Below are 22,993 nucleotides of genomic sequence, written 5' to 3' on the forward strand. Positions count from 1 at the left end.
AAGATATAAGGCAGAGACTACCGACGCGAGGAGGAAGTCACGAAGTCGAGACACAGCCGCGTATCCGCCGAGTGACTTAGAGCTAGTCCGGTCGTTGCTAAGTCGCAACAACAGTTCAACCGCGAGTCGAAGCGAATCGCCGGTTTTAGTCGAACCACCCCGGACGCTCTCGCGACATCACTCTTTATTGTAAATAAACGATTCAGTCACGTACACCTGATTTGAACACTCATTCTAAGGCACCCGCCTTATATAACCCTGTTCCTTCATTGGTGACCCCGACGTGATCAGGGTGACTGAGTCGAATCACGCGCATATTTTTTTTCTCTCTCGAAGTGCGTGTAGTGCAGTGACATTGAAATGGAGACAACGACGCCAGAAGTCAGCAAGGTCGCCATCAGGATCCCACCTTTCTGGCCTGAGCAACCCGAACTGTGGTTCCGCCAAATCGAGGCACAGTTCGCCCTAAACGGGATTACAGCTGACACGACAAAATTTTATTACATACTGTCTCAGCTCGAGCCCAAATACGCGGTGGAAGTGCAGGACATTTTTATAAACCCACCGGAGGCCAACAAGTATGGGACACTAAGGTCCGAACTTCTGAAGAGGCTGTCGGCGACCCAAGGAAAAAGGATCCGGCAGCTGCTGGAGCAGGAGGAAATAGGCGACCGAACCCCGTCGCAATTCTTACGCCATATGCGGAACCTCGCAGGTACCACAGTCAGCGACGAGTTCCTGCGGACCCTGTGGTCAGGTAGACTACCCAACGTGACCAGAGCCATCGTCTCGGCTCAGTCAGACCTGCCATTAAGCAAGCTAGCCGAGATAGCCGACCAGATCCACGCGGAGGTGCAGCCAGCCCAGGTAGCCAGCACGTCGGCCCCAACGCAGTCCGACCGCCTGGCAGAGCTCCTGATCGACCGATTGGAGAAACTGGAGCTTCGAATCGCCGAAACATCCCGACCTTGCAGTCACAAGGGAAGCAGGACGCCCAGACGGAGTCGGTCTTCGTCCAGGTCATCGGGTAAGACGGAGAACGTCTGCTGGTACCACCAGAGGTTTGGGAAGGAGTCCACCAAATGCCGCCAGCCGTGTTCGTATGCGGGAAACGAGTCCCTCCGACACTGACCGCGGCAGCCAGTGACGGAACATCCACCTGCCGCCTCTTCGTCACGGACAAAGTGACGAAGACCGAATACCTCGTCGACACTGGCTCGGACCTTTGTGTGTATCCACGCACACTCGTCAAAGGCCGAGTCAGCAAGACGTCATACGAGATGGTTGCGGCAAACGGATCGACGATCGGCACCTACGGCATCCGCGTGATGGACCTCAACCTGGGACTACGGAGGGCCTTCCAGTGGAGGTTCATCATCGCCGACGTGGGAAAACCCATCATTGGCGCCGACTTCCTCACGCGCTACGGCCTACTGGTGGACCTCAGGCGACGACGCCTGATCGACCAGACGACATCACGGATGACAACGGGACGCACCGTCGTGGGTTTCACGGACTCCATCCGGACCATCGCGGGGAACTCACGCTACCACCAGCTGCTAGCCCAGTTTCCCGACGTGACCCGACCCACAGCGACTCCTAGGCAAGTCAAACACGATGTTGTACATCATATTGTAACGACTCCCGGCACTCCCGCGTATTGTAAGACCCGCCGATTGTCCACCGATATGTACAAGGTCGCTCGCGCAGAGTTCGAGGAACTGTTATCTCGGGGTCACATCCGTCCTTCTAAAAGCCAGTGGGCTTCTGCCCTACACATGGTGCAGAAGAAGGACAACGGATGGCGGCCCTGCGGCGATTACAGGACCTTAAACGCTCGCACGATCCCCGACCGGTATCCCATACCACATATCGAGGACTTCGCGCGAACATTAGCAGGGAAGACAGTGTTTACTACGTTAGACCTGGTCCGCGCGTACCACCAGATACCGGTAAACCCTCGCGATATTCCGAAGACCGCGGTAACGACGCCGTTCGGGTTGTACGAATACACCGTCATGCCGTTCGGTTTGCGCAACGCGGCGCAGACGTTCCAACGCTTCATCGACACCGTCTTACGCGGTTTCGATTTTTGCTATGCATATCTAGACGATATTCTAGTAGCGTCAGTCGATGAAGACGAGCATATGGAACATCTGCGCCAACTCCTCGAGCGGCTTAACGAGTACGGTGTCATCGTCAACCCGAGCAAATGCGTATTCGCCGCTACCGAAGTCAAGTTTCTCGGGTATATTGTGAACGGCAACGGCACGAGGCCTCTACCTGAAAAAGTAAAGGCCATAAACGAATTTCCGAAACCAGAGACCGCGAAACAGCTCCGTAGGTTCCTCGGTATGTTAAACTTTTATAGACGGTTCATACCTAACGCCGCGGCTGTACAAACACCGCTTCACCACCTGCTCAGTGGTCGGACGGCGAAAGGCAACGCCCCGATCCAATGGTCAGGTGAAGCGGAAACAGCGTTTCAAGCATCCAAAGATGCACTTGCCAACGCTACGCTACTAACGCACCCATCGAGTCGTTCGCAACTCGCGATTATGGTGGATGCGTCGGATTTCGCGATCGGAGCAACGCTGCAACAGCGACAAGGAAATTCGTGGAGGCCACTAGCCTTCCACACGAAATCCATGTCGCCCGCACAGCGTAACTACAGCGCATACGATCGCGAACTTCTAGCGATATATACAGCGGTTAAGAAATTCCGACATATGGTCGAAGGTCGTTCGTTCACGATATACACCGATCATAAACCTCTGACTTTCGCGTTCAACCAGAGATCCGACAAATGTTCCCCTCGACAGTTTCGGTATCTGGATTACGTAGGCCAGTTCACCACTGACATTCGGCACATCAGCGGCAAAGATAACGAGGTGGCGGACGCTTATCGCGAATCGAATCCATCGCGTCGACTATAGACTACGCGGAATTAGCTCGTTCGCAAGAAAACGACAAAGAAGTCGACAAGTTCTTAACCGCGTCCGACACCTCATTAACGCTCAAGCGCGTCAAATTAATCGACAGCGACGTCGAAGTCTATTGCGACGTGTCAACGAATGTCGCGCGCCCATTCGTAACAGCACCGTTTCGCCGACACGCGTTCTCAGCTGTCCATAACTGCGCCCATCCAGGTATCAAGGCCACCGCGAAACTCTGCAAACAGAGATTTGTTTGGCCGTCGATAGAACGCGACTGTCGCGCTTGGGCTCGCAGTTGTACCGAATGTCAGCGCGCTAAAACGAGTAGACATGTCTTCAGCCCGATATCGGAATTCAAAGCGCCGTCCGCCAGATTCGAGCACATCCATCTCGATTTGGTGGGCCCGCTACCGATATCAGACGGCAAAAGATACTGCCTCACATGCGTCGATCGCTTCACGCGTTGGCCCGAAGCCTTTCCGATCGCCAATATCGAGGCAGAAACGGTAGCGAAAGAGTTTGTCGCCGGATGGGTGGCTAGATTCGGTACCCCCATCCGGATCACAACGGACCAGGGTAGGCAGTTCGAATCGCAGTTGTTCAAACACCTGAGCAATTTATTAGGCGCGAAGCATATTCGAACTGCAGCCTATCATCCGGCGGCAAACGGCATGGTCGAGCGCTTCCATAGACAGCTCAAAGCTGCCATAAAGTGCCACGGCACGCAACGTTGGACCGATGCGTTGCCCGTAGTACTTTTAGGTATTAGGGCAGCGTATCGGGACGACCTGCTGGCATCAACGGCAGAGCTCGTCTATGGCGAGAGCGTTCGGCTACCTGCCGAATTTTTTACCAACACGGCGAGCAACGAAGACCCCGCGAGCATGGTGAGGCAGTTACGCGAACACTTCCGCGACGTTCGCCCGGTGCCGGGATCGCGTCATGGTGGCAACAAAGTGTTTGTCTACAAAGACCTAGCGACCGCCTCCCACGTGTACCTTCGTACCGACGCAACGCGGACCCCATTGCAAAACGCGTACGAAGGACCTTTCCCAGTTATTTCGCGTAACGGGAAGAATTTCAAGATTCGAGTGCGCGGAAAAGACACAACGGTAACCATTGACCGCCTTAAACCCGCGTACACGGTAAACGGTGACGAGACCGTACGATACAAAGACTCGCAACCGACGACCGAGCCGACCCCCGCGCAGGTACCTGTCCACACGCGCTCAGGTAGACGCGTTAGATTTCCTGACTACCTGCAGGTCGGAACGTGAGACAACCTTGCCACGTTGTATATATATTGTACATTTTGTAAATAGCCAGCTACAATAAGAATAGGTATAGATTACCCGGTAATTAGGATTAAGTTAGGATAGCGTTAGCACTGGTAAGGGGGTGATGTAGCGGCTAGCGGGGCGCCGGAAGAGAAATCTTCAGCGCACCAGCACCAAGAAAGATTTATGGTTTGCACAGCATAAGACGCTATTTGTGAGAAAACGTCTTTAACGTTTTTGGCCACTTAGCGGACAGATGTGTCCTTGTAGTTCCTAGCGACGAACTCAATAGCGCAAGTGGACGCCATAAATTTTGGGTAGTCTAAGGGTCTCCAGCCTAGAGTGTCCCAGCGACGCGTGCCTGGTTTCTATCACCCGGGAAAGCTGGGCCCGTTGACGTAAGCCAGCAGTCACGTACCGCACTTAGCACGGGGCCCGGAAGACACCCCGCTGCATCACCAAAATTAGATTTTTAACAGAACGACACGCTCACCCTTCCCACGCACGAGAGGCGTGGAACGTGGGCGTGTTATGCAAAATGCACGGATTGGTGGAAGTTCCCCGCAAGGACTTCCACCAATCAGCCGACAAGCATTTTTGAAGATATAAGGCAGAGACTACCGACGCGAGGAGGAAGTCACGAAGTCGAGACACAGCCGCGTATCCGCCGAGTGACTTAGAGCTAGTCCGGTCGTTGCTAAGTCGCAACAACAGTTCAACCGCGAGTCGAAGCGAATCGCCGGTTTTAGTCGAACCACCCCGGACGCTCTCGCGACATCACTCTTTATTGTAAATAAACGATTCAGTCACGTACACCTGATTTGAACACTCATTCTAAGGCACCCGCCTTATATAACCCTGTTCCTTCACGCGCATTATATCCCACTCTTGTTCGAGCACTAGAGGTATCGAAATCTTGAAAAATAATTTGTCATTATACGTGAAAACGGTTAAGTCACTGATGTCGAGTATGAATTGAAAGTGTTCGATTTTGGGCGCAATGGCAATGTTATAAGTGTGATGTCCTATGATCTTCGCGTAGTTGCTTACAAACTTTTCGGGTTCTATAATCTGTGGGCTAATGATACCTTGTTTACCTAAAATGATCGCGTTTAGTATTTCGTCAAGTTGGAAGTGCGAATCCTGTATGGCATTATCGATTTTCATTATGAGTTTAGTAAATATGCTTTCTGTATTCAATTGCTGCGTTAATTGGTTATATGAACGTTCTAAATTCTCTAAACTCTTTGTGTTAAGCATTTTCTTTATAAGCGAAGTCTGGTTAGCTAGTATGATTTTAATCTGTTTGTCGTCGTCAAATAAGGTGTCAATGTTTTTATTTATCAAATCCAAATCGTCTGTGTCTAGTGTTCCGAATAAGCTTTTAGAGATTGATCCGACAAAGTTCAATAATCCTCGCTTCGTTCTCTGGTGTATGAGGGTTCTTACGTGACTGGCTAATTGTCTAATATTATTAATACGTATGTCTAAAGTATCTAATGCTTCGGTATAGTCGAAGTTAGTAGCTGATTTACTGATTTCGTTCTTATATTGTGCTATGTTTTCGATTTGCTTAAACATCTCGCTCGTGTCTAGACCTATTATCACATTGGCGGTACTACTGTATAAATAACCCTTATTTATCTTTTCTAAAAATATGTTATTCTGGGTATCTAATGGTGTTATAGTGACGTGTGGGCAAGTTAATCCCGCGAAGAGGATTGTCGTCCTGGAAAATAAGATTTTAGTCTGTTACCGTGTACTTTCTTATCGTTAATGACATAATACGGTGTGCATACTTTATCAATCGTGAATGGTCCTAACCATTCTATGTCTAATTTGTGTTCCTTATGATCATTGTGTATCAAAACTTGATCTCCTTCTTTGAAAATTGATTGCGGTTTAATAATTTTACGTCGCTGGTCTCTTTGATATCTTTGTTTACTCTTTAGCAAGGTGTCTCGGGCTCTTTTCAATCGTGAGTCCCATTCTTTTTTTCGAAAGGATACTTCGTCTTCGTAACTTCGCTGAGGATTTTTGGAAATGGTTGAAGGTAGGTTAGCTTTGTGTCCAAACGTTAGTTCAAAAGGTGTGTAGCCTGTGGCGTCGTGTGTCATTGTGTTATACGCTAAGCAAACAAAGTTCAATTGTTCGTCCCATTCGTCGGTGGATGTTTGTTGTATCGATTTTAACATGTCAGTGACAACTGCGTGCGTTCTTTCTAGGGATCCGTTGCTTTGCGGGTGGAATGCGGTAGTTTTGATATGTTTTATGTTAAAAGCTTCCTCGTATCTTTGCATTAGTTCGGAAATGAAATTCTGTCCTCTGTCTGTTAGTATTTTCTTGGGTGCGGAGAATACATAAATGTAGTGGTTTAGTAGGGCGTCCCATATGGATTCGGTTCGTTGCGTCTTGAGGGGTACTAGTATAAGATATTTAGTCAGTTCGTCATGAATCGAGAGTATGTACTGATTACCGTTCTTCGTTTTTTGTAACGGTCCTAACAAATCCATAGCTATTTTTTCGTTCGAGTCTATCGGGGTGTCGGTTATGCATGGTTCTTCTCTTGGGCGAATTCGCGTGAGTTTAGCTCGTTGGCAAGTGTCGCATGTCTCAATGTATTCCTGAATTAGTTTAAACAAGTTCGGTATTTTGTAGTTAATTTTGATTCTGTCATAGGTTTTCTGTATTCCGGGGTGTCCGATTAATTCGTGATTTTCTTTGATAATTTGTTTAATTTCGTCGTCGGTCAATTCTTTTACTGGTTCCCATGCAAATTCTATCTCTTTGTCCGTGTCGTTAAAGAACATGAGCATTCTCTTGATCGTATTTCTATCCTGAATTGAAATATCATTGTCTCCTATACCAATTCGATTCGTGTTCCTGATGATTTTATTCAATATGTTTAGCCATTTTTCTTTACCTTCGTACGCGCCTAATTGGTCTGAAGTTAGTTGGAAGAAGTTCTTTTTATTGGGTACGATCTTTAGTGGTTTCGGAAGTTCGTCTGAGGTTTCCCAGGTTTGGTATCTGGACAGTAAGTCTGTGGGTTCGTCTTGTGCTGTAATCGCGTGAATTCGGGATAAACAGTCGGCAGCGGTATTGTCTTTTCCTTTAGTGTACCGTATTTCGTATTCGTATTCCTCTAGTCGTAGTCTCCATCTGATCAGTCGAGATGAGGGGTCTTTGCAATTTTGTAACCATGTCAAGGCTTGGTGATCGGTTCTAATAATGAATTTTCTTCCTAACAGGTATTGTCGAAGTCTTTTAGTTGCCCATACAATTGCTAACAGCTCCTTTTCGGTAGTCGAGTAATTTCGTTCGGGCGGATTGAGAGTTCGTGAAATATAGCAACAGGGGTGTCCGTCTTGCGAAAGGATGGCTCCTATTCCTAAATTACTTGCGTCAGTCGTTAGAGTGAATTGTTTTTCAAAGTCAGGGAATTTGAGAACTGGTGCGGTACATAATTTCTTTTTTAGTGTGTCAAAGCTGGTCTGCGTCTGTTCGTTCCAGTGAAACGGTACGGTCTTTTTCGTCAGTTCGGTCAATGGTTTCGCGATTTTGCTAAAGTTTCGTATAAATTTTCGATAATATCCCGCGAGTCCTAAGAATGATTTTACGTCGGTCGGTGTTTTAGGGATTTTGAAATTTTGAACGGCTTCTAGTTTCTTTGGATTGGGCTTTATTCCTTCAGAGGTTACTATGTGGCCTAAGTACTCTAGTTCTGGCTTTAGAAATTCACATTTGTCCGGTTGCAGTTTCAATCCTAATTCTCTTAATCTTTGTAACACGATTGCTAAATTTCTGTTATGTTCTTCGATGGATTGTCCGAATATTACAATATCGTCTAGATACACGAAGCAATGTTTGTTTATAAGTCCACGTAGGGCGGTATCCATCATTCTCTGGAAAGTTGCTGGGGCGTTCTTCAGTCCAAATGGCATTCTATTATAGTGATAGTGTCCTTGGGGAGTAGAAAAGGCGGTGTATTTTTTGGATTTCTCTTCCATCGGGATCTGATGGAAACCCGAGGATAAGTCTAAAGCTGAGAAGAATTTCGCGTTTCCGAGTTGTGATAAAATGTCGTCTATGTCGGGTAAGGGGTATGCGTCCTGGTCAGTCAATTCGTTCAGTTTTCTAAAGTCAATAACTATCCTCCACTTTTGTTCGCCTGATGCGTCTGATTTTTTCGGTACCACCCAGACTGGTGAATTGTAAGGGGAATCGCTGGGTTCAATTATTCCTTTTTCTAACATCTCGTCCATTTGCTTGCTAATTTCTGCTTTGTGGCATTCAGGTGGTTTGTACGATTTTGTGTTAATGACCTTGTTTTCTTTTAGTGTTATCGTGTGTTTAGTGAGGTTGGTGCAAGGTAGGAATTCTTTTTCTAAATTGAAAACATCGATATAAAAGAGAAGCAATTTTTCTATAGGTTGTTTCAAACTGTTTTCTATATGTGAAAGTCTAATTATTTCTTTAAAGGTGGATATTTGATCGTAGGTGTTAGAATTTTCAATATTGTTAGTAATTTGTTTTTCTGACTCACCACAATTGATAAAGCATACCGTGGTAGGTTTTCCCTCGAGGTACACAAGTTCGTGGATTCTCTCGCCTGGTTTGATAGTTTGATTCTGAAATGTTAATATCGTGTCGTTTAATTTCAAATGATCGTTAGTGATGCTGAAGTTAAATTGTTTCATGGCTGGTAACCCGAATATGCCGTCTTCAATGATAGGAAAAGTTTCGTCTACGATATACAATTTTATAAATTGACCGGCTATTCTAAAATTAGTGAATTCGTTCGTTCGGAATTTAGAATGTCCCATAGCAAACTGTTTGGTTTCGTGGTCGGTATAGATCTTCATTCCTGCAGGTCTTCGTCTGACAAGGTTGACTCCTGCTCCTGAATCGACGAGAAATCTCCATTGTTGTCCGGATGGGGATCGTAATAGGATTGTTGGTAGTTGCCCGGTGACGGTGTTGATTCGTAATAGTTCGTTTCTTCCTCGGTTGATACCACAGTGTTGTTCACTCGCGGTGGTCCGCGTTCCTGTGGGGCTCGCACTTGAAAATTTGAGCACTGGTTGGCGGTGTGGCCGATTTTTCCACATTTGAAGCATTTAACCTGTTGTCGGTCGATGAGCGGTCTTCTCTCCATCTGGTTGAACGGGCTGGGTCTGGTGACAGCGGTCGGCTGAATCTGCGGCGTGCGCGGCGGTACGTAGCTCTGGTATCTCTTGGCTGGAATAACGGGTGGTCTGACCATCGCTGGGTGTTGGCGACGGAATGAGTCGTGGCGTTCTTCTCGAAGGTATCTCTCCACATCGGCAGCTTCCTTTTCAGCTTCGATCAAAGTCGTGGGTTTGCTGGTGAATATCATGTGTCCGATCTCTCTCTTGAGACCGTTTATGTAGATTTTCGTAACTCTCTTCATGGTTGCCTCCATCATTACTCTTCTGGTTATGGGTTGTGGATACTCGTTAGTAATGGCGTACGTTAGTTTATTCAAAGTTTTACGGAATCGAATGTTGAAATTCTGCACGGTTTCGGTAGCTCCTTGCTTTATTTCCCGAAGTTGTTCGCTAAATTCGTCTGCAGAAGCCTGTGTGGCTACATTAGTACGCAGTGCTTCGTAAAGCTCGGCATACGTTTCAATATTCATGTTACGAATGCTTTGTGCTGCTTTGCCTACTATCTTTTCTACTTTAATTGCTTTCAACAATAGCATCCGTTCCATACACATGCTTCGGAGTGATTTGACTTCTTTAATAAAATCTTCAACTCCTACATCATCATCTCCGTTGAGCGTCGGGATGTAACGTATAGCATCCTTGGCTCTCAGGTTAGAGCTCTGCGAGCTCGTTTCGCCAGGTGCATTTTCTCGCGTTGGGGCAGGTGGTGCAGTGGTTTTGATTTTAGATCTAATCACGGAATCGTCTTCGGTCATGACGGAAGTATAATCCGCATCGTCATCTTCAGTCATGCTCAAGCCCGTTAGATTTCTGCCTAATATCTCAATTTCTTTAACGCGTTTCTTATTCTCTTGGTCTACCGATTGTAAAGCGGCTTCTAGCATGGAAATTCTTTGGCTGTACATATCTTGTTGGCGAGTAATAGTCTCATTCTGTTTTCTAATTGTCTCCAATAATTCTTTCACTTGAGCGTCAGAGGTGCTCGGTTGTGGTTTACTCATGATTCTAACTGAATCTACACTGTCTCTCGAACTGTTGCTAGAGAAGCTATCTCTCCTAGTTCTGTACGTTATAAAGGGATCCAGAGTTACTTACTTCTGGTTTTTTCTTCGTTTTGCGTGGTTCCAAAGGTGCACGTATGCAGCTCGTGGTGTGGTCCGCTGATCCTCTGGGTCGAGTGTTCCCGTGGGCCGAAACGCGTGATTTCGTTTACACTGACTCTAGTGGATCCTGGCAGGATCGCCAAAATGTCACGTAATAATCAAGAAGAAAATATATAAAAAAAAACTTTATTGCTCAACCGGAGTTGAGTACCACTGAGTTAGTTACAAAGATTATTACAATGATTGAAATACACGGAGAACGTACGTAGGCGATACTAAAACAAAACTGAACGCTCGTGCCCTGGGGCGGCGGCCTCTTATACCGTCGGAGACAACTGACCGCTGAGGATATTTGATCCCTTCTTATCAACAGGACTTCTCCGAAGGTGGTGCCGTGTGCAACGAAGGTGTTGCCGTGTGCAACGGGCCATAATCAGGTGTGGTCCCTGTGACAGTGTCGTCGATACGAGGTAATGGATAAGAATCCTTCTTTGTGATATTATTGAGTTGACGATAATCCACACAAAATCTCATCGACCCATCTTTTTTTTTTTTAACAAGCACTACTGGAGAAGTCCAAGCACTATAAGACCTTTCAATAACTCCTTGGCTCTCCATTTCCGCAATCAATTGACGAACTTCATCCTTCCGGTTAACAGGAACCCTGCGAGGAGCCTGCTTAATCGGAGGATGTTCTCCAGTGTCAATTCTGTGTTTAACCCTTTCGCTACGGGTGCCGTCTATAGCCGGCATCCACGCGACGACCTGTGTGTACGGGTGCCGTCTATATCCGGCAACTTGTAAACACCGAAAAGACTACCGACGTGCATCGTGCACACTTTTCGGCGCGGTGCCCCGTTCAGTGGCGTCACTCCGGCGGAGCGGACTGCCGTAGCGAAAGGGTTAACGACCTTACAGCTGCCTATCTGAGTTCTATCTTTGGCGAACACACATGTTGGAAACAAATCAAAAATAAACTTTCAAATATCGATTTTAAATATCCAGGCAAATCGGACTGTTCTCCTCTACCGGCCGAAGTTGATCCGTCAGGTTGCGAAAACTCAACATAATCGTCCCTTACTTCCACGACATCGACCTTGGCCACTTCAGCCTTCTCATTCATCCCTCTGTCCTCTCTGACAGCGCTACATTCGTTGCTCAACGTACTCAATGAAGGAACTACGGATTCATTAGCAATCGCAGAATCGACTACGGCTATATTTGTTTCTTTCGGTCTTCTAAAACTACAGCCCACAAAATCAACGTTCTCTCCTCCATCAAAAGAAAAACAATTCTGCTTCAAATCTAACGAACAATTATGTTTCGTCAAGAAATCCAGGCCTAAAATACAATCGTCCGAAATATCAACAACATAGAATACATGTTTAGTATTAAATTTTCCGATCCCGATTTGAGCTTCTTTGACGCCGAAAACTCGGACAGATTCCCCCGTAACTAACATCAAGTTCATGTCAGATCCTTTCGTGTCACTCTGTGACGTACCTCTCACAAGCGAAACCGCCGACCCGGTATCTATCAAAAACTTCTGTGCAACCTCGTTAAAAAAAAACCTTCTGCGCAGATACCGTTAGAATTTACCAAGAACGGGGGATTTCCTTTATGTGCGATAATCGGGGTCTCCGCAATCCCCTTTACGCAGACCCCCTTTCGTTTCCCGAAAAAGGAACTCTATCCTCTTTCAATTTTTTGCTCTGCAAATTTTGAAACCGTTGACTTCCAGAATTTGAAACTAAGTTAGCATCGGAACAATTATAAGATAGATGGCCTGGCTTTCCGCAGTTACAACAAACGATCCCGTTATTTTTGCGATCCACAATGTAGTTTTGAGGACCATTATTGTGGCCATTCCGAAATTCCTGGCGCCGAGACTGAAAGCCAGACTATGCCTTAGTAAAAGGCTCAACACGACGATTACTCGAATGATACAGAGCTTCTGTTCTCAACGCTACATCCAGCACCGCCCCCAACGAAGTGGCATTAATCGAAGCGAGGGTGACGTCCTTTCTCAAATTATTATCTCTTATTGCTTCGACAAATTTTTCTCGCGCCTGTTTATCCTGACAATTGAGAGACAAATCTGCGAAGACCGAGCGAGAAAGGAGGCAGATCTGTTCTGCCATAGCTTGAAGAGACTCTCCTGCCCCTTGTTTATAATTATGAAATTTGTAACGATTTAACTGGGCCAAGTGTTCAGTGCCGTAACGAGCATTCAGACCAGCAACCAACGCGTGGAAATCGGTCCGTTCGATTCTTCCACGCATGTCAGTACCGAGAGAGCTTCCCCTTCGAGCGAATCCAACAAAGCTATTACTTTTGTTCGTTCGTTCCAATTATTGACCTTAGCCAAACTCTCAAATTGCGTGAAGTACTGTGTCCACGAACACGACCCATTGAATTTCGCGGGTTTAGCGCGATAGGGGACAGAGGACATACTATAAACATTACCGGTCCCACAATCCGCTACACTGTCATCCACGCGAACATCACTATTTCCATTATTTGAAACACGCTGACCAGAAAAGTGAGAAGTAAAAGTCTCGAAAGAATTTATAAATTGATCAAATCTGGCCTGATATTCCGCCAATCTCTCCTCAGAGCGCCCCGCCAGTCGTTCGACCTGCCGTTCCAAGGCAGCAAACCGCTCCTCCATGCAAGCCTCCGAATTCAAAATCTGTCGGCTCCGGACGTTGCCGGTTCCCTCACAACTCGCCGCCAGAGAAATCCCACTTCTGACACCAGTGTTACGGGTTCGGGGCATCTTTAAAGAATAAAACGAGTGAAATACCAAAGAGACCTTTATTAAATAGAGGAGGAGTACTTAGCTTTGCGACTTCCCTCAGTGACGTTCGTCAACCGACTCTGTCATGTCTCCGTTGTATCGTCGTCACTAAGACGACGCGGCAACGAAGACCATTCGGCGCAATGTCTCGATATCGAAACATATCGATACTCGTAACAATATTATAACCTTCGCGTTCATTGTTTATTTTCTCATTACAAACGTGAAATAAAATAATAAAATTACGTTCTGAGTCAATAATTGTTTTATTAAGTATAGTAATTATTTAAGACTTAGAAGAACGTATATACAAAAATCACGCGCACTGTGCACATTTCTGGCGCATGCTTCCGTTCGGTGACGGTTCTTCGGCGGACTGGACTGCCGAAGCGAAAGGGTTAACGTTGCAACATTGCAAACAATATTCTCTTCTCGACTTCGAAAATCGATACTGTTCGGATGCTATCGTGGCACTCGACGGCCGGACAGCATCGACGGAGATCGAATACCCAAAGTATTGTCACCGGGTGCCCACCTCTCAGCGGATGCATTGGCATTCCCGGTGGTGTAGAGGGGGGTGTAAACTGTTCGGGTGTTAGGTAACAAACACCCGCCGTGTGCGGCTCTTAGCGGTTGACGCGTGCATCTCATGTTTCTCTCAAGTGGCCTTGCTACGGTTCGGGTGCGTATGAATATAGAAAACATGGTAGTATCGGAACTAGCGTTCGTCTCCGGAAAATATGAATAGACCCTTATCCAGATCCACGGTCGCCGGAACCGTCTGGACCCGTCTGATCCCGGTCAGAGGAAAAATTGGATACTTACGGCGAACCAATGGTCCTTTCCGCACAACTGCGAGCCAACCCACGCCTGCCTGTAGTATCTGGCCAGCAGGATCCCGATCGACGCCGTGCCGATCCAAGAAGCCAGCATCAGCGCGCCGTGCACACGAATCAACACGTTGCTCGCCGTTGCGTAACCACCCACGTCCGATAACCATTTTGCACCGCCGGTCGCGTCGAACGCCGTGTCATGGAAACCAACCCCGTTACCTAAACATTCACACGTGCATCAGACATTTTTGTTCCCCGAAGAAAGATTTGACTACCAAAAACACGCTATTGCATAGCCCCCATTACAAGGCCCCCCTACCGCACCGACCCTCATTGCAAATCCTCCCATTGCAAGTCTCCTCATTGCAAGTCCTCCCATTACATATAGTCCCGATTTCATAGGGTCCCAATTGCATTAAATCCTAATTTTGTAGGGTCCCAATTTTATAGAGCCTCCACTCAGTGGATACTGAGAATGTATGGCATAAAAATTGAATAAAGTCTTCAGGTGTCCAATGAGCTAATAAATCCTGAGAATTTCAATTGAGATGAACAATAATGATAATGTGAATGATGATGGATATTGAAAGGGGATAATTGCATACTTTTGAGAGTCTTGCCAGCAGCGACCAGAAGATTGTACGGTGTGTTGACGAGATCGTATTCCCGAGCCTGAACGACCGTCGTTTTCTCTCTCCAAAAAGCACAAGAGATCACGTCGTCCTTGATGGAGCTCGACTCCATCAGAACGGCTCCTTCCTGCTGTAAAGGAAATCGGAAATAGGAGCAAGGTCGCCACGGTGTTTCTTACAAAACCGCGGCCCGCGGCCCCACGCAATCGTTCCCATGGAGTATAAATGAGTAGTTCAGATTATACCGAATATTTCGTTAGTTTTTAATAGGAAAATGAGCGAGTCTCTTCATCGTCGATCGTTTTCTCTTACGGTATGGTTAAGATGAATTGAGAAATGGCGAGTCCAACGAGGAATAAATTAGTGACAGCATCGGCAGTGTCCACAGCAAGTAGAAACAACGATGGCGAAATATATTAGCGAGATTTTATTCAATAGCACGGGTGCCCGATGAATATTTAAACGCAATTTCCTTCTAAATGCTGTCGCGTCTGCAGAAACCCCCTCTTGCTTTGTAGTCTTAATTTTGTGTGCTCTCCAGAACCGTTGCATATACCTAGAATTACAATGTAGAAGCTCCTTTCTACCTGCAATCATCAGGTTCGTGGCGAATAAACGATAATTTGATATGCGTAAAATTACCGTTGCCAATATTAATTAAACTCCATTTTTAACACCATTTCCTATGTTCCTTTTTCGACAAGAAACCCCCACTGCGTACGACGTCGTCCCACAAGCTAGGCAGTCACAGGGGAAAGGAGAATCGTAGCTGTCTCATTCTGCCGCGCTCCGTTTCGCTCGTGTGCTTCTCTACGCGATGGACGTTGGTGGAGGGGATTGGGCGCAACGAAGAAAGCAAGCGAGGCGAAGCGCGGCAGAATGAGACAACAAGATTTCCCGGGATTTGTTTAGAATTTTGTTTTCAATTGATTTTGCTGTCATTCCGAGGAGATTGTAGAGGGGGAATGGTGGGAGCGTCGTGTGACTCGCGGCGGAAAAGAAGTTAAACAGCCCTGATTTATCTGATCTCAAACCACCTGCGTGTCACAGAATATTAGAAAATCGAGATCATTTTCAATTTTTAATTATTCCAAGCACTTAAAACATCTAAAGAATTTAAATAGATAAACTATTGAATGCAATCTATATATTCGCCAAGAACTGGATTAATTGGAGGACCTCTCTGGTGGAGCAGAGATATCAAAATACATCAAACTATATAAAAATTCACGATGGAATCAACGTTGATCGCATCCTCTCGAAAGCATAGCAGTTTTAACCGTTCCAATTACAAATCGAACAAGTTTCAATCAATTGTTCGTTGCGGTGTTGTAACCGAGCTCATTGTTTTGACGGATCGTTATATCGCGTAACGGTATAATCGTGTCCAGGGGAGCGTTTTGCAGCATTGCGAACGGCGTGCAAACGCAAGTATTGCGGTACGTACCATGGGCTGCCGCATATTCTGTTTGCCAGAGTTCCAAGACACGTGTAATGCAATTTCTCCGCCTTCGTTCGTACACTCGACCACGCTGTTGTCACAGGGACCACACCTGATTATGGCCCGTTGCACACGGCAACACCTTCGTTGCACACGGCACCACCTTCGGAGAAGTCCTGTTGATAAGAAGGGATCAAATATCCTCAGCGGTCAGTTGTCTCCGACGGTATAAGAGGCCGCCGCCCCAGGGCACGAGCGTTCAGTTTTGTTTTAGTATCGCCTACGTACGTTCTCCGTGTATTTCAATCATTGTAATAATCTTTGTAACTAACTGAGTGGTACTCAACTCCGGTTGAGCAATAAAGTTTTTTTTTTATATTTTCTTCTTGATTATTACGTGACACTGTCATCGCCCTGCGTCAGACAGAAAGGATTACATAATCGGTGGCTTTCCAGTTATGGAAATCACGGTTACTACGGCAACGCGTACGCTTTAATCCCGTAAATTCAATTAGCATGATCGTTGCAAAACGCCTCGCGTTGAGCAAGTGTCTCGGTGCGGGATCCGTGGTAATTAGCACGGGACAATGATAAAAATTGGCATGTTTATATCTATAATGAAACAGTGAATTAATTTTCAAATAATCGAGTTGTGTGCGAAGATCAATTAATTTTGCAAACGCGTATTTTTACTGGAGTAAACATTTTTGTACAGATATGTAGGATCTCGGGAAAAATGAGGGCACCGCCGCACAGTGGGCAATTTGGACGAAATCGGATTCAAAATCAAGGAACTTTCGATAGGAATGCGGTAGAGCGATGAAATTTTTTTTAAGTGAAAGCTGAAACTTAGTAGAATATGGGAAAAATAGAGAGATTGTGGTCCGAACGTTTTTTAACCTCGAGAAAATTCGTTAAACGCGCACAAATTCAAGAAAATGTTAGTTTTTTCAATACCACGCCCGGAAAAAAATTTTTTCTAACATGCTATACATCATTTCCCATAGATTTTTTCACGCTGATTTCAAATCTGGTCTCAAAATTTGTCTACGACCTCAGGATTTTGCAAAAAATAGATTTTTGTGACGAAAAACTAATGAAGTCATTTTTTCGTGAAAATGATTTTATAACACTCTAGTTTGAAGGTATATTGTATTTTCATATATAAAATTCAATAAAAGTAATAATAATGACGTATTTGAACGTTTTGAGTTACTTACGGAACATGAAGCTGTTACGTATGGAGACGTATCTCCACGTTCATTTCGATTAGAAGTTCTAATCTCTTTTTCTGAGAACGAAAAGCGTCCCAACAGGCCCCTTGTTTAATAATTGTACTCCGGCTGGACGCAGCTGGCACGAAGCATGATTCAGTAACAGCACCGTATGATTTCCTAATATGGAAATCTTCAAAACATCCCCTTCTGGAATGTTTTGTCAAGATAGTCTTTGATAGGAAACATCCTGGCTAACCCTTCGTTTTACCCCTATAAACAAAAGATCCAGCTGCAAACCTTAAACTCACTAGAAACGACAAATACGAGTATGCGACCGTAAAATAAAACAGATACATTCCCCTCTCATTTTTAGGGTATATAAACCCATGCATTTTCATCCTCTTTGGTTCAGTCGAGAAGCGGTTCAGTAGAGATTCAGAAGTGATTCGGTCGCGGTATAGTAATCGTGCAGTCACGTCGCGTTACACGCGTAAGAGTCAGTTCTAGTGAGATCGGGTAAAAGTCCCTTTCGAATCAAACGTAACCTTATAGAATCCGTTAGTTCGTGTATATTCTATTTGGCTTTCAACAATCGCTCTCCGACCCCGCATTGCCAGTGCGTCAACACCGTGCATCACTAGGTAACAATTTCTCTAATTGTACACTTACCACATTCACTCGCGACACAGACAATTACACTTGTAACTATTCCAATTCAGAATATATTTGTCTTGTTTGTTAACTCGCGTAATCTACAACCTTTAATTATTGCCTGATATCCTAATCTAATAATTGAACGTTCCCACATGATACAATCTTACCGCTCGGATTGTATCAATTAAATTATATATAAGTTACGAGGTTTACTAATCCTAATTCAAATCAACAAAGATTTCAATATTAACTAATAATAGAAACCATATTCAAGGAGTAATAACCCCCTCGTCGGCCTCTCGCGTTGCTCGCAGCCCTGGCTCGTAACAAAGCGCTTCACATCTCGTCACCACTTGACGTATCGCTGTTATTGCTACTGGCACTTTCTGCAAACTGTTTGTGGTTGTAATGTAGTATAAATTAGATATCTATTGTCCATAATTATATTTTCGAAAATCCGACAATATTTGCAGAAGCTTTGGAGATCGACGTGCAATTTATAAAAAATATTGCTACAATATTATCAGTCTTCAAATGCAAGCAACCCTTAAAAATAAAAGAGCTCGAAGAATTCTGTTGGGAGACATATTGTTTTCATTATACATTATTCCCGTGGGCTCGAATGAGTCCTACCTTGCATAAGTTATTAAAGCATGGTTGCGAAATAGCAAAACAGTTTCTATTGCCAATAGCTTATTATTCAGAAGATGCAAATGAATCGTGGCATAAACTGTACAGAAAAAACATGATGCTTCACTCACGACAAAATAGTCGAAAAAATAGAATCTTAGATGTTTTTAATCGCGCAATGCACTTAACCGACCCGAAAATTTCTATCATATTACTAAAAGATCGATTAAAGTTGTACCGAAGAAAGAAAATAGCAGCAGAATGTAGAAACTTCGTCGAAGAAAATGCGTAAGTTAAAAAGATTAAATACTTACCTTACTTCCTCTGTAAATGAAAATATAATTATGGACAATAGATATCTAATTTATACTACATTACAACCACAGACAGTTTGCAGAAAGTGCCAGTAGCAATAACAGCGATACGTCAAGTGGTGACGAGATGTGAAGCGCTTCATGTTCCGTAAGTAACTCAAAACGTTCAAATACGTCATTATTATTACTTTTATTGAATTTTATATATGAAAATACAATATACCTTCAAACTAGAGTGTTATAAAATCATTTTCACGAAAAAATGACTTCATTAGTTTTTCGTCACAAAAATCTATTTTTTGCAAAATCCTGAGGTCGTAGACAAATTTTGAGACCAGATTTGAAATCAGCGTGAAAAAATCTATGGGAAATGATGTATAGCATGTTAGAAAAAATTTTTTTCCGGGCGTGGTATTGAAAAAACTAACATTTTCTTGAATTTGTGCGCGTTTAACGAATTTTCTCGAGGTTAAAAAACGTTCGGACCACAATCTCTCTATTTTTCCCATATTCTACTAAGTTTCAGCTTTCACTTAAAAAAAATTTCATCGCTCTACCGCATTCCTATCGAAAGTTCCTTGATTTTGAATCCGATTTCGTCCAAATTGCCCACTGTGCGCCGCCGCGGGAACCGAACCCACGGCCTCACTGGTGGTAGCCGATCGACTAATGCGCTCACCCACGGAACCCTCCCGTTCTTCCCGATCTCCTACATACTTTTGGTCTGGGGGTCCTGATCCCACACTCGGCCATCCTGCGACGACATTCGCCCTCGAATGTCCGTCACAGCGTCGTCTCATCGTTTCTCTTTCGTGTTGTGGCCATACACAGAGCCACCAACACAACTCGTAATTTCTCGTAAACTCGTAATTTCTCGTCAACTCGTAACAACTCGTAACACAACTCACAAATTCGCAGTTTTTCTCACAGCGCCATCGTGCGGCGATCGGTGTTCCCCCAATCCCGGCTGAGCCCCCAATTGTAGGATCTCGGGAAAAACGAGGGCACCGCCGCCGCGGGAACCGAACCCACGGCCTCACTGGTGGTAGCCGATCGACTAACGCGCTCACCCACGGAACCCTCCCGTTGTTCCCGATCTCCTACATACTTTTGGTCTGGGGGTCCTGATCCCACAGATATATAGATTTTTATGGATTATTTTGCAAAAATTGCTGTTGGAAAAGGTATATCTGATATTGGAGGGTTTATTACGCTTCAAACGGTGTAAGGATCGCGTATGATCTCTTTTTTATTTTTCTGTAGTGAGATTTAGGTCAAGGATGCCATGAATGCATTATTCGCGATCTTTTTGTGACAAACTCAATTTGTAGGGACTCGCATTGGGCGACGGTTTTATGGCAGGGGCCTTGACATTTGCCAGCAGACCAGGTACGTGACTTTTCGTAGTTTGGCTACGGCGATGGGCCTGTCATGGCCACTTAGCTAATAATGTTACCGTCCGTGCCTGGGTCCCGTCAATGCGTCCCTTGTCATAAAACACTCGAAACCGTTCGCCCCTTAGGCTCAGCGCATCCGGGTGCTTGAAACTGCAGTTTGAATAGTTTGCACATGTTTCGAAAAACCCAGGGTTCGGTCGCCAAGCGTGTGTGGCCTTGGCGCACCCTGGGCCTGCTTCAAGCACCCAGCCCCTAGATCCTCCCACCAAACCCCCGAAGCAGGGTTAAACTCTAGAGTAGGGGGGAGAACCGAGCTTAGCTTTTCGGTAACTCGTGTTCTCCCAGTTAGATCGCTCTGGAAGTCCAACTAGCTCGGTATAGTTCTTTAGATACATGGTTTGTAGCCTCGACGGGATTTGGCTCCTTCCAGCAGCTTTCTCACATCCTTAGTTTGAATTATAGTTTGTTTGCTACAATATCGAATTCCATTCATTTATTTCCTTTCGACCATTGGAAGGTGGTCCTTCGAGTTATCCATAGTTAAATAGCGGGCACCTCGCAGTGCAAAAACATTGTTACGTCCCAGGTAGGACGGATTATGATTTTTATGAGATAGGACGCAGTTTTGAACCTACCTGCATTCGCCGGCTACGGTTCAGGAAATTGAGGATTCTTTAAATAACTTGTATTCTTATTTTCCAAAAACAAACAAAATTATTGATTTATTCAATATTAGATGCTGAATCAGATATTTTAAATATGATTTGACAAATAGAGATTATGTGTAGTTAACGCATAAACTAGATAGCTTACAAATATTTCGTTCAATAATAATAATGTTAATTTACCGAGTTGTTGGGTTCGCTTCGTTAAGTGGACACCGCAAGTCCACAAGTCTGTAACCGTTTTATTCTCCTTTTTTTTTTTACTGCCGTGTATTTATACGCGGTCGTCCCGACGCGTCCGAGCGATCTCGCCCGCTGTATCGAGGTCCGTCGCAACACCCGTACACGCTGCCGATCTCTCGGGAGGCGCACACGAATGCCGACTCGTGCGAGGCTACGATCGCTCAGCCAACCCTGAGAAGATCATTCGCGATCACTTTGCAGCGGGTCAGAATGATCTCCGGTGATGGAGGAGCGACTTTGACCGCATCCAAACCTTGTCGTCGCGACTCCGCCGGACGACTGGGGTCGTTGTAACACCCGTACACCAAGCCGAGGTTTCGGGGAGTATGCACGGATGACGACTCGTACAAGACCTTAGCTCACCCGGCCAACCCTGAGGACTGTCCCGTCGTCACTATTCAGTGGGTTCGGGTACACTCCGGTGTTGGTGGAATGAACCAGGCAATACGGAACCCGTCCCCGACCGGCCGCGCCTCCACGCGAGGTCGTGGACGCACGCAGACCACGCGCACGCTGTCGCCTCCTCACGAGGAAAGCGCGTGAGAGAAAAACGTATCGATGTTGAGTTTCCGATAGAGAAATAGGGACGGTTACGACCCTAGTAAGATAAGGTTCGTGCCTCCAGGCACTGGAAGACGGAGAGGTTCAAACTAACTTTGAATCATTCGGAGACGATGTTGGAGGTAGAAATAAGATATATTCTGGTGTTCGTTGTATGTACAATAACCGCAATATGACGGTTGCTAGATCGATGCTGTTCGCAATTCGCGCTTAATCTATCGCGACTTCGTACAATCGTGCCATCGCGTAGGCAGTTACCCGAGCCCAGTCCTGGCTCCACGTCTGGGTCTCTTTCTTATAATTTCATCGTACGTTACTCACGTCACGCTGTCCCGGGGGTTACGCGTTCTTGTCGTGATTCTCCCGAACGAACGTGAGTCGTCGTAGCATACGAGCACTAGCTGATTATTCAGGAAAACTGCCCGAATGACGACACGTACGAGGCGTCGGTCAGACAGCCGACCCTGAGGATCGCCTCCGTCGTCACTAGTCAGTGGATTCGGAGGCGTTCCGGTGTCGGTGGAATGACGTTAACCGCACTGACTCGGTACGAAATATACCGCGAATCTCCGCACGGAAGTATACCGAAACGAGCAAGAAAATCAACTTCCCTTTGTCGAGAATTCGGCTCGGGACCGATACAGTTGCCTTCGTCTCGTTGTAGTTATTATTTGATCAACAGCTACGGCCGTTGATTGCCGCCTGTATCGATGCGCGCGCACGCTAATTAGTGGGGGATCCTGCAATCCTTCATTATGAGAAGGTTGACAGGACAACCAAGACGTCGTGGTGGGGGTCCGCGTCGCTCATGCGACACGCCGCCCGGTCGATATGTAATCGATACGGTTACAAGTCGCAGGTTCCGCAGATCGCAGTTACCGCAGGTCGGAAATACCGCTAATCGCAGTTGTTGCGGTTCGCAGGTAGTAGGTTGCAGGTTCTACCAATTCCAATATCGCAGCCGCAGGTCGCAGATTTCACCAATTCCAATTATCGCTTCTTTTAAACTTTATGAAACTTTCACTGAACTTGAACTTTACTGAAACTTTATTAAAACTGAATGGACACTTCTATGACGGACTGGTCTGGTCCAAACTT

General features: G+C 45.7%; 1 protein-coding gene and 1 pseudogene across 1 annotated transcript; one reads left to right on the forward strand and one right to left on the reverse strand.

Annotated features, from left to right (window-relative positions):
• The first annotated feature begins 360 nt into the window (after window positions 1-360).
• On the forward strand, window positions 361-8,842 carry LOC143363921 (uncharacterized). The gene is made up of 2 exons (XM_076804451.1): window positions 361-757; window positions 8,787-8,842. Exons 1-2 carry the CDS (start codon window positions 361-363, stop codon window positions 8,840-8,842), a joined length of 453 nt encoding a protein of 150 aa, XP_076660566.1.
• A 5,267-nt stretch (window positions 8,843-14,109) lies between these two features.
• On the reverse strand, window positions 14,110-14,885 carry LOC143363922 (putative ferric-chelate reductase 1 homolog pseudogene; annotated as a pseudogene).
• Window positions 14,886-22,993: the final 8,108 nt, after the last annotated feature.

The sequence above is a fragment of the Halictus rubicundus genome, unplaced genomic scaffold (genome assembly GCF_050948215.1).
Source record: "Halictus rubicundus isolate RS-2024b unplaced genomic scaffold, iyHalRubi1_principal scaffold0175, whole genome shotgun sequence".
In the NCBI taxonomy this organism is placed as follows: Eukaryota; Metazoa; Arthropoda; class Insecta; order Hymenoptera; family Halictidae; genus Halictus; species Halictus rubicundus.

Excerpts from the sequence above, each read along its gene's own strand:
- LOC143363921 (XM_076804451.1), top strand. The coding sequence starts at position 361 with ATGGAGACAACGACGCCAGAAGTCAGCAAGGTCGCCATCAGGATCCCA. Across the intron at positions 758-8,786 it reads CCTGCGGACCCTGTGGTCAG|GTTTTCCCTCGAGGTACACA; the intron begins GTAGACTACCCA and ends ATACCGTGGTAG.